This window comes from Lepisosteus oculatus, chromosome 11, assembly GCF_040954835.1.
Source record: "Lepisosteus oculatus isolate fLepOcu1 chromosome 11, fLepOcu1.hap2, whole genome shotgun sequence".
In the NCBI taxonomy this organism is placed as follows: Eukaryota; Metazoa; Chordata; class Actinopteri; order Semionotiformes; family Lepisosteidae; genus Lepisosteus; species Lepisosteus oculatus.
Genome location: NC_090706.1, coordinates 35,778,577 through 35,791,165, shown reverse-complemented (window position 1 = coordinate 35,791,165; position 12,589 = coordinate 35,778,577). Strand labels below are relative to the sequence as shown.

The window sequence follows — 12,589 nt, the reverse complement described above, 5'->3', positions numbered from 1 at the left end:
TATACTGCCCAGGGGCACGAAGGTGCCCACTTAAATATTTGATTTGACAGCGTTGGCGAAAATAGCCAGGAGGTAAGTTGTAGAAAGGTTCATACATAAATTATAGACGTCCCTCTCCATCAGCTAAAATATGAATTAAATACGTTGCCACGCGAAACTTTTTTTTTCTGCATGGTTTAAAGGTAGTACTGTATGCATTCAACTGCTCCTGTGAACTGATGCTAGAAAACATTAATTCACCTGAAAGTTTTTTTTAGCACACGAACATACGACAAGCACTGTGTAGTACGGAAACGACGAAAAAGTTTATTTTTCCTCCGTCAACTTTATAACAAACAACTGAGAGATAAATTCCAACAGTTGCTGACTGCACCAGGCATTCCTCAAAAAGAGCCCAGCAGCTTGTGCTGAAACTAATGACACATTGTATTTCATGAGCAAAAAAAAAAAGGTTAATGTCGATACAGCTAAATTATATAAATAACCGGTTATGCAATTTAAAGAAAAAGGGGTGGGGGCGCGGGGCATATTACTAAAAAACAACCAACTTTGAAAAAATCACGCCTTTGAAACCAGTAGCCCGTTCGCTGTGTCCGGACAACACCCGCTTATCCTCAGCTCAGTGGTGACCAGTGGCTTTGTGCTGAACGGTAACGCCCCCAGCAGTCAGAAACACTCCCCTTGGCCAACTAAAGTTCATCTAGAAAAAACATAGTTCTCACATGCCATGTACAGTTAGTTATCATTTCGCCTGTACAGATGGAGAAGGCGGAGCCCTGTTAGGTCTCAAACTCTCCTGACATACAGTATGTCATAGCTGGGTGACATCCCTTAAAAGTGCTGTTTTGTTTTTTTTTTAAAGCTGGACCTTCAGCGAGAAATGAATTGCTTTCATATAGATGACTTTGTAGCTGGGTGGATAGGCGGTGAGTGCGCTTTTGTCGGACTTGTTTGGAAACTTTGCAACAAGTTTCGATTAAACAAACCTTTACGGCGTTGAATTACTTTATTTTGTAAATATTTACACAGCATCATTAACAAGGAAAGGGTCTAGATCTAAATTTAAGCAGATATCCAGTTTATACTGTATAAACTGTATATGATTATATACTGTATATGAATTGGAAATAAACATACACTAAATACAACTCGAAAGAATACAAAAATTAAGATTGTATTCCACAATAAACGGGGAACCTTAATTTTCTTGTAACAACATCTAGAATATATAAATTCCTATTATTGTTAGTGTTAATTTGTTCCTAATTATATTGTTATTGATCTTGTAGATTTCTTTATTATATACAGTACTAGATATTTTGGCATATATATATTGCGTAAACATGATGTATGTTGTTTACAATGCTGGCTATATGCTGTATATTGTATTTATAGTGAATATTTACTGCACAGCAGTGTGCTACTTGTCTGGAAAACTGACCTTGGCAATGCTTCTTTATATTATTATGTCAAATATATTTGCATTTGGAACTTTCGGGGTGCAGGACAGTTTTGAAAATGCACTCAGTCGAACGGTATGCGCTGCATACTAAAAAGGTTGACGCCATCAGAGGCATGAATTAACCTACTTTCTCAGCTTTCCCGAATCTTCTATTAATGAAATCTCTTTCCCCGAAACTTCAACATGTAGGCGTACATACAAAATATATGTTGAAATGCAGAACAGTGGTACGTAATTTTGAGACCGCGTTTCTGAGAAAACGTGTAAAACAAAATTCCTGTATAGATTTTTTTTGTCTTAATTACATATTTCTTCATCGCTAAATAAGAAGATGGGTGTTAGGAGAATCCGGATCATTTGAGAAGAGTCAAAGGCCTCAGAAACGTATATTTAGCACAAGCTCAATTGATTATTTTCCCTGCTTACAGGTGATTGTATTTGTACCATTAAGATGTTGATGTTTGGGAAAATCTCTAAACCTAGGATTCCCAATCCTGATTCTGGAAGCCTACAGCATTCCATGCTGAAAAGAGAAGAAAAGAAACACAACGTTTCTTCAGGTGTCAAGGCTCCACAGCTTAAAACTTTGTTTTTCTTCGCTTTTCAGCATTGAATAAACCTTTACTTGTTCCTTTGTAGCGTACAGTACGCATGCTGACACAGCCACCTACAGTACTTGAACTATTTTGTATTATATATACAGTACCTGCATGTGTTTGTCCTGAACATAATCACGGATCATCAGAAAATATTTTACTTCACTCTGCTAGGAAATCACCTAGTATTAATATGAAACACACACACGTGATCTCGTACACATTATCGGTGAATACTAAGATACTGTAGTTTCGCTGCTCTTTGACAGTAACCTGTCACTTGCAGACCTTCAGCACATAGGGTTAAGGTGCTCATGGTTTAATACAGTATGTCTTTGGTATTTAGACATGATTGTTATGCAATGTTTTTGTCTACATGGGAAATTGAACTAAGTATCTTTCTGATTCTGATTTTTTTCTTTATAATTCTAGGAGCTTCCAGTGTTATTGTGGGGCATCCACTTGACACTGTAAAGGTAATACTTTTTGGGTTATTTAAAGTTTCTATTTGCAAATACATTTACAGCGAATCTTCTGAATCAATTAATTTTAATTAATGAGTTTTGTACTGAATCAAAATAAGATGTACTGTGATTATTTCCAAAATAATAAAAACAACAACTATAAATACCGTAAGTAATCCTTTTGAAGTAAGCTACCCCTTGATTGACCGGTTGAGAACCCTTAATTCTGTACTCTGCATGGGGCTCTCAGTCTCTATGTCCTCCAGCAAGGCGGCTGGCCCGCAGCCAGGTGCGCTGAGCCAAATATTGCAATTAAACACTATGTAAATATTTTTCTGTGCATGAATTCTTGGTTGATGTTTCTCCTCTGGAATTAAACATTAGAATGGGGCATCCATGAGCAGACTCTGATTCTCTGTGGACTGAAGCCTTGTCCACCCAATTTGTTGGAATTGTAGGGCAGGGTTTTACCAAGTTGTAAAGAAGAGGAAAGTAGTCTGAAATAGAATCCCAAATGCCGAAGTGCAATTACCGCATTTACTTGTGTTTAATTCACGTTTTACTTTGGATTCTGGAGACTTACATGGGTTTGAAAAGGCAGCTCAAATAGACAGACTATATGACCTTCTACCGTCTGGAAAACGGTACCGGAGCATTCGTGTCGGACTACCAGACTCAGAGACAGTTTTTATCCCCGCACTATCAAACTATTAAACTTCCAGCCTCTCTCACTCTCACCTCACCTCTCTGTTGTTGTTTTTGCACACTGCCTGATGTCTCTGTCTTTCTTTTATCATACAATTGTATTGTTGTTTTTTAGTACTACTTATCATCTGAGAGCTAGCTAAATAGCATTTCATTATACCATATACCAGTATATGAGTATAATGACAATAAACTTGAACTTGAACTCTTGCGGTCAAACTCTTTTTGCCATCCCAGGGACTTATTCGTCTTTAGAATTAAACTCCTAATTTGGGTTAGAAATTGTAAAATCTGTTGGTTAAATCTACTTGGACATAGCATCTCTTCCTGCTAAACAGCACTTAGTGCTTCTTTTGAACATCAAGGACACTGATGTGATTCATTTTATATGTTTCTCTGACTCTAAATGACTACAGACTGTTTTTTCTTGACTGTTTACACACCTAAAGTCATGGTGTGAGAAAAACAAAACAATTGCAGATCATTTGGCTGCAAAGTGTCATAGAGTGACCTGCTTCATGTAATATTCAGGTTGAATGCACTTAGCATTTTACGATATTTTTAGTGTCTTTCAGGTGTGAAACATAAGCCCCTGAATATTCTGTGATGTCACTGATGTACAGTAGATTAATAGAAGTAGCTATAAATTCTCAATCTCCTGATCAATGATTGTAGTAATACTGTAGTAATAATTTTAGTTAAAAAAAAGGATCTTGTTGCTGTTTGCTTGTGCCTTCGTTTTCAAAGAGCCATGGTCAATATGATAGCCAAACTTTCCCTTTCAGGTGAAAGGCAATCATTACATAGACAACAGAGAAAGAGACACTAGATAATTCAAGCCTATTGTTTCTCCTTCCACCTGTCTTAATTGGATGACAAAGTACAGTAGTTAGGTACTGTATATGGAGGTTTATGCAGTCTCCACACTCCACAACACACCAGACTGCAAAGACAGGTGTACTACAGTCAAGTAGAGAATGTGCAGGCACTCAGGAGCATATATACCCCACTGTGTGTGAGGTTTAAGATGGTTAAGCAGTGCCGTTCAGGTCCTTATACAGAACTGCGTGAAACTGAGTAAAGAGATTCCACAGACTGCCTCCTGTCTGATTCAGGAGGGTGTGTCACAGGGGAAGCTGGAGGAGGAGAAGTGATTCAAGAGCACAGCAGCTTTTTGACATACTGTACAGAGGCCAACAGGGTGCCAGGGCAATGATTCAGAAGTGCTCTCCCTGTCCCAGAGATAGAACCAAAATGGATGGTGGGCTGACTGGGGCCCCCATCCAAGGTCTGTGCACTGATTCCCAAAGCTGGTGGAACAGGTGGAACAGCTGGATTTAAAATACTTGTGTCCTTAGAGGGGGCATGGAGGGATGTGATGGGGCACCATTATTTCACGATAAGGTGCAAATATCATCCTGAGTGGTAGCAAAAGACAGCACTCCAGTGGTCCTTTCAAGGGGGCACTCTGAGGCACAGGGAGACCTCTGTGAAGGAGAGTGTGGAGAGATGAGATGCTGGAACCACAGCTAAGAGCAGTTCTTCTCAAAAAAGGAGCACACATGTGAACCAAGTAAGAAAAACTCTCAGTTAATCGTCAGCATGAGAAAGGGGTGCAGTGTGTGCACATGTTGATTCAGGAAGGATATGAGTCTTCCAAAATAAAAGCTGCACATTCCCTTGTTCTGGAGCAGGACTCCCCAGGCTTCATAGACTGTGAATCCAGAAAGGCATACATAGTCTGTGACTCTACCTGGCACAGTCCAACATTACCAGGGGACTTAGTTTGCATCTAGTCTAGAGTTTGAAGACATGGTCACTGAATCAAGACTCAGGACTGTTTTTCTGCCTTAAAACATGAAGCTCAGAGATCTTAGTTTCCTAAATTAAGGTGTGAATGGTTGTGTGCTTAGGCAACTCTGTGAATTGAACTGATTACAATATGTCCCGAATCTAATTGTAGTCAGGACAACAGTGGTGAACAAATGGCAACAAGCTGCTTTGTTCACCTAGTCTCTAAGAAGAAGAGTGATGGGGCAGGTGATGTGACAGTGTCTGAATTAACTTTATTAGCATACATGACTTTGCATTTCCACATTTAGATAACGATTGTATTCTGCATGGAAGGAAACATACTGTATAAACATTATAAATACCAAACTGCAATATTCAATACATATTGAACACCATGACAAATTCAGGATTAATAGAATAGTCTGAGTTTGTGTAATTCCAGTTTCGCAGACATTGGACTGTTCTGATTGTTCTGATGCTACGGTGTGGTTATTTTCTCTTCTTCTATACTGTATATTTCCCTGAGTTTATCATTCTGTCTTGCAGACACGTTTACAAGCTGGAAATGGGTACAAAAACACTTTACACTGCATTCTTAAAGTCTACCAGAAAGAAAATGTAAGTGTCTGACCTTTTTTTTTATTTTGTGTATCATTTCAGAGCCTGATTGCTTTTTAATGTCTTTTCTGTGATGTTAAGGTTTAAAAGACAGGAAGAATTATTGTGTTTACAACTCTGTCACAAAAGAAAGATGATAAATGTAATTTCAAAACACAAAAATGTTGCCATCTGATATAGTTTTGTATTATAGTCCTTTATCTTTTTAAGGTTTCTTCTGAAGAGAAGCTAAACCTCTGAGTTAGACCATTCTTTTAAAACCACTTGCGGGGTGCTCTACAGACACAAACCACAATAACATTATAACTATGTAGCACAATTAAATAATTGCTACATATTAAAAGCATATATTTGTTTGAATATAAATGATATGATACAATTCTACCAGACTTGCCATTAAGGCAACAGTCCTCCATCATCGTGTCAAATACAGTATGTAGATCATAAATTAGTGAACACTTCATATTCAGGATTTGGCAAAGAAGACAAGTTAAAAAATTAAAAGAAGGCAGTGGGCTTAGATAAATTTAGGTCCATGAATGTTAGCCTACTACTGAAATAAATGTATTAGGTATTGGCAAGGGAACTAGAATGTATGTTCGATAAAGAAGCCACCTGTATTTTCTTATTTTATTTCTTGCTTACAGCTAATTCACTTATATTTGATGTTTTCAGTGATAATAACAGTGATGTCTGTTTAAAATTGGCATAGCTAGATAATGCAAAAAAAGAACAACAGCTCATCTTTAATATTGCAAGGTCCTCTCAAAAACACTCTTATAAGAGGGAGACTGAAATATTTTTAAAAAATAGTTCCACAAAGATGTTTCTCTATATACAGTATTTGAAATAATTACTGTATAGTGTCTCACTAGCTCAGGCTTTTTTAAAATATTTGACTGCGCATATAAATTATGCTTCATCTGTTAAGTGATTTCTTTTTTCAGAAGCTGGAATAAATGAGTGCTTTATTTTGTTCTGTGACATAAATCACTCAAGCTGTGCTTGTCTCTAAGCTGTGTACTGTGGTTATTTCCAGCGTGGGTTGGTATTCAGAACATGCTGTTAAAATTCCAGCTGTATAAAGCACACATTTGTAGTTATCACCAGTACCTGAGAGTGATGGAAAATAACTGGACCTTAAATGGCTTTAGAAAATGAGAAAAAAGAATTTCACCTTCTCTTGCCATTTCTGAGGCTTCCTGCTAGTAGTGTTTTTTGCTAACCCATAACGTACTTTCCCTACTTTTTGTTCTTGCCAGGTTTCTGGGTTCTTCAAAGGCCTGTCTTTTCCTTTGGCCAGCATAACTCTCTACAACTCGGTGGTATTTGGCACCTTCAGCAACACTCAACGGCTTATTAGCCAGTTTCGCCATGGCGACAGGAGGCATCCTTCCGATATGTTGGACCTGGTACTCTCCAGCACGATGACTGGCTTCATTTCTGTAGGGATTGGTGCCCCTGTGGATCTGGTGAAAATACGGCTGCAGATGCAGACCCAGCCTGTTGTTACAGGTAGACTAAGCATTTTAGCTCGTTTTAAATAACAATAATTCAAACTCGAGAGGCACCTGTCAAACCAGGGATCCTGATGCTCTTCAAAGAAATGCTGAAAACTAAAACACAAATTCAGTGCTCAAAAATCCTCTAATGTTTTCTTAAAGAAAGTGAAGTGTGCTGGGAAGAATTTCCACAACAGAAAAACAGTGCTCATGTTGGCTGCTACCCATGCTGTCAATGACATTCTCATTCAATTACCATGAAGCAAAATTGAAACCCTGCCGTGTGCCATGAAATCTGTTTTTCCAGAATCTTAAGATGGATCTTAAAAAGCTGCATATGGATTTAGTGCTGCAATGGAAAAGCTTAACTTTAAACTCAATAGTGAACTGCGGTATATTTAAAATCTATGAGACTTAAGTGGAGCCTGTCTAGACAACACCCACCTATAGCTGTTATATCTGATTTTTGTTTTCCTTGCTAATTTCTGCGTACGTAATTATTTATCACAAAAATGTAATGTGCCAGACCATGTTTCCTATAGTTAATGTTGCAGCAGTGTAAAATGTGAGGAATTTAAAGCACTTGGAAAGCACTTGGAAAATGACAAAAAGATACCAATATCTTTTCTCAAAGTCTGAAGCAGGTGTATTACAAAATGCAGGGTTGTGGTATTTAGAAAAGATGGCACTGTTTGAATGAAAAATGTGTTTCCCTTTAAAGAGGCTTTGAATCTTGCGGGTGAGTGCTGGCGCACAGTTGGGGTCCAAGAGAGAGTAGTGTACAGGGGGCCTCTTCACTGCATCAGCAACATTCTCCAAAATGAAGGGGTCCCTGGGCTGTATCGTGGAGCTTGGGCCATGGTGCTCAGAGATGTTCCAGGGTATACTCTCTACTTCATTCCTTACGCCCTGCTCTGTGGCTGGATGACACCAGAGGGACATGCTTCGCCTCACCCTTGTTGCATTTGGCTTGCAGGTGGAATAGCTGGTAAGAAACTGTAGGAACATCACAATTGTTGCAGAATAGGGAATACTGGGGTGCATGAATGTTTTACCCTTTTGCCTCTTCATACCTTTTTGTATTAGGAAACCTAATTTCTGAATGTGAAAAAATCTAATTCATTGAAGAAACAATGCACACCATACTGCAGAATCAGGTAAAGTACAGTACATGGTTCTCCCTTTACCAGAAACTGAAGTCTTTGCATATTGTAAGAATATCTGTTGGATTAGATCTCCCAAATACTATGGGCTATATGAGTAGGTTTTAACTGTAAATGTCATTGTAATTGTTTCTACATTGATTTAATATTTTCACACTAGAAGTGTAAATTAAGTACAGGTTGTTCTTTAATTGCATTTTGCTCACCTCTTTGAAGTACCTGCCTCTTTTTAAAGGATGTATGCACTTTGATTTGAAAAGCTAGCATAATAAGCATGTAACACAAATGTGCTCAGATCTTAAAACAGCTACATTACAATTAAACTTTCAAACTTTTAAATTTCAGCATTTGAATTATATTGGTATTCAACATACAGTATGTCAGTGGAGTTATGCAAAGTAGTGCAAGCCAGTCATGTTCTGAAATAGTTAATAAGGTAACAAAGATGAACAACATCCTATAAAAGAAGAGAGGACAGGAGAGAAAATCCTATTAATTTTTAAATAATTAGATATTTTAATGAATAACATAAAATAAAGGATCTATAGTCATTAGTATATAAGAATATAATACATTTGCATGATACTTCTCAGTCTCGACAAAGGGTTGGTCATCTTATTCCCAGCTTCTGCTGGGAATCTTTATACCTGCTTGTATCTTCAGTAAGAATTTCTTTCTACTTGTCATGGACAGACTTAAAATGGATCATGGATGTTGAAATGACCAGTAATATACTGTATCATTTAGACATACATACAATTATGTAATCTTTCACTGTAAGATGAGTTATGTAAACTAGAGGTCTAAAACACTTCATCACCATTGATTCTTTATCAATTCATTATTGACAATTTGTCAATCACCACCAACGATCACCAGCAATTTGTCAACTGCAAACAATGATATACTTGCTCTCATTTTACCTTTTTTTAAGATCCTGGGGACAAAAACTTTTTAGTTCTCTAAAATAATGGCTGATACTTCTTGATTTGCTAATACCTGCAGACTTTCACCCTGCAACTTACTGTACAACTGGTAACCCATGAAAACTAAGCAGGTGTGAGCCTGGCCAGTACCTGGATGGGAGACCTCCTGGGAAAGCTGAGGCTGGGACCAGGAAGGAGTGCTACACTGCAGTCTGTGTGGATCTTAATGCCCCAGTATAGTGAAGGGCACACTATACTGTTAAAAAGGCGTTGTCCTTTGGTTGAGACATAAAACCAAAGTCCTGACTCTTTGTGATCATTAAAAATCCCAGGGTGTTTCCTGAAAAGATTAAGGGTGTTAACCCCAGTGTTTTATTATTTCAATGTACTGTAAGTGCAGAACTGCTAGATTTGTGAAAAGTCAATCAAATTAAAGTAAAGTTCAATTGCAACATGTATACCGATTTACAACCAGAACTGTTTTCTGTAGGTTCGATCTCCTGGGTCACTGCAACACCAGCAGATGTAGTGAAGAGCCGACTCCAAGCTGATGCTCTTCACCAAAGGCAATACAAAGGGATTTCCCACTGTATCTTGCAGAGTTACAAGACAGATGGGTTACAAGTAAGCATACTATATAGAGAGAAAGAATTGTCCATAGCCAAGCCACTTGATGCAGAATAGAGCCTATCCTGTAGATCTCAACTGTGTGATTAAAGTTAGAAAAACTGAGTGCATGTTACACAGATTGAATCCGACTTGTTCTGGAGAGACAGTATTTCTAATAAGACAAAAGGAATAAAGAAAAGTCTTACAGCATCTGTGCATTGCATTAATTTGTCTCCAAATAAACACTTTTATGTTTTATTTTCTTACAGCTAAAACAAAATCCCATGACTTTCCAAAGTATTGTTGTTCCACCTCTTCATACAGTTTTGTATGCATAAATATAAAAGAAACACATACTGTACCCTGCACTCAGTTTATGGTCAATTATGGGAATCAGTATATCATTTTCTTGGGGTAAATTGTGTCACTGGTATAATTGAAAAGCTCCTGATGATGAATTTTCTTGTTTCTTAGGTATTCTTTCGAGGCACTACAGTAAATGCTATTCGGGGATTCCCAATGAGTGCCACCATGTTCCTTAGCTATGAGCTTGCTCTGAAATTCTTCAGAGGCTTGTAGCTGGCTTCATTGTTCTGTGGTCCACAATCATTTCAGCTTCATTACTGACTGACGTTGAGGACCTGCCTGGAAGAATTGATCCTCTTCATGTTCAGGTTTGGCAAATTTGTAGAAGAAGCATCAACAGGAGTCTGATTAATATGAAAACGCTGCCCAAAAGTGATTGTCTTTAAGTGTGCAGTATTTTCTTATATTAAGAATTTAGTTGCTTGAGACAAAGAATTCAATGAGAGAAAAAAGCTGAAACACATTGAGCTTTTTTCTTCTCCTTATGTAATATGTAAATATAGCATGAAACCATTTCTTTATTGATGTGCACTTTATGTTCTGTTAAAACTGCAGTTACAGTATATAAGCAGAAAACAACTTCTCTGAACAAAAATCACTTAATCACTTAACTACCATGGGTTGTAACAAAATGCTTTAACAATGATTGAAAATATATCAAAATCATATACTGAAATTTAGTTGTAAGAAATAACAGTATTAACTATAAGAATGTTCTTTTAACAAAAAATAATTTAAGAATATGAAATGCACCATTTTGTTTAGAAAAACATATTTAATCATTTAAATCTAGAGCTAATATGAATGAATTAATTTATGAATAATAAAATACATCTGGTGTGTGACTGGACCATAAAAATTGTTCTCCTCATTTCTTGTTCAGATGTTGTCATGGCATGAGTTCAACAAGCTGATATGCATTTTGTTACTGAAAATGTAGATTACTGAAATTTATTTTTTTACCAGCAGGGGGAGCATATGTCATTCAAATAGCTGGAAACTGCACATTTTGTAAATCATTTAACTATCAACATTTATGGGAATACAAACAATTAATACAAATTCAGCCAACCAGTACAGCCATTGATCAAAATAATAGGCAAAACTGTCCTAACATTTACAAATATTCTTATATAATTGTGTATGTATGGATACCATACAAATAAATTGTCACTGCATATTATAGTTATCCATTCACTCATTTTCTAACATCTTCTTTCAATTCAGGATCATTGGGTACTATAGCTGAAACATTAGGTTTTAGATTATATTGAAAATCATTTTTTTCTACATTATGCTTTATAGAAAACATTTCATATAAGTCTTAAGCTTGGTAATCATGTATTGTAATGTATTTGGAGCAAAATAAAGAACTGGAAATATGTCTAGTTGCCAAAAATCAGTTTCATTTTAGTACAGCTATTTTAGCCATAATATTTCAGAAAAGGTATGTTCATACTGTACAACATTTAACTTCACAGACTATAGTAATAGCTTATATTTATATCCTACTATCTGCTGACATATACCAAAACTTTACATTTAATTATTTTTAATACTTAGTGTAATACTAGAGCTAATACTTAATATAACCAAATTTGTTTATTTGTTTATTTTTATAGTTTAAATATAAGACTATGCAGGTTACAATCTTATATTATTATTATATATTATTATATTATTGTGTCAATTTAGTTAATAATAGCATTAGAAGAGAATTGTATTGGTTTATAAATCAATTGATCATCATGGCCTGCAGGGGGCAGGCATAAGCTGTTTCAATTCAGCTGCAAGCCAAGAAAAATACATCGGCCAGAGTGAGAGATGCAGTGTTGATGTGTGAGACCTCAAATACAGTAAATATATTATTGGTAGGAGACTTCAAAGCTGTTAGAAGGATACTGAAATGTCAAAAGCATTAACAGTTGTGATTACCTTCACATTTCCATAGTGACAATTAAATGTCACAAGCAGAAACAAGAATTTTGAAATGTCATTAAAATTATCATTTTGATCATATTTTTTATGAACAAAAAATGATATTCGGCCCGTATAGCTTATTATGATATGAGCAGCTAATTGATCCAAGAATCTATTACAGAAAAAAAAACTATGATATTAGCTTTGACAATATGGCTTGCTGCCTTGGTCCAGACTGTCTTAACACTTTGTAAAAAAAGCTTTCTTTTCTCAGTTTGAAATGCTCTTCTTTGTAGTTTCCACTTTTGTCCTTTGGTTTGTGTTTCTCTAAGGATTTTATAAAAGTCTATTGGGTTGACTATCTTTGAAGATTTTAAATACTTTAATCAGGCCCCCTCATAATCTTCTCTGGCCTAAAAAAGATTTATTTATTTTAGTCTGCCAGTGTTGGACCTGTCTTTGAG

The 12,589-nt window shown here is 36.4% G+C and overlaps 1 protein-coding gene across 1 annotated transcript; it reads left to right on the top strand.

The window, feature by feature from the left end:
• The first annotated feature begins 740 nt into the window (after positions 1 to 740).
• On the top strand, positions 741 to 11,589 carry slc25a48 (solute carrier family 25 member 48). Its single transcript, XM_006631908.3, has 7 exons — positions 741 to 926; positions 2,491 to 2,534; positions 5,568 to 5,639; positions 6,902 to 7,154; positions 7,863 to 8,129; positions 9,721 to 9,854; positions 10,314 to 11,589. Exons 1-7 carry the CDS (start codon positions 881 to 883, stop codon positions 10,416 to 10,418), a joined length of 921 nt encoding a protein of 306 aa, XP_006631971.1. The 5' UTR covers positions 741 to 880; the 3' UTR covers positions 10,419 to 11,589.
• The last annotated feature ends 1,000 nt before the right edge of the window (positions 11,590 to 12,589 follow it).

Bases quoted from the DNA above. Each gene is read 5' to 3' on its own strand.
- slc25a48 (XM_006631908.3), top strand. From the start codon at position 881: ATGAATTGCTTTCATATAGATGACTTTGTAGCTGGGTGGATAGGCG. The intron at 7,155-7,862 runs GTAGACTAAGCA...TTCCCTTTAAAG, and splicing joins GACCCAGCCTGTTGTTACAG to AGGCTTTGAATCTTGCGGGT. The intron at 8,130-9,720 runs GTAAGAAACTGT...TGTTTTCTGTAG, and splicing joins GCTTGCAGGTGGAATAGCTG to GTTCGATCTCCTGGGTCACT.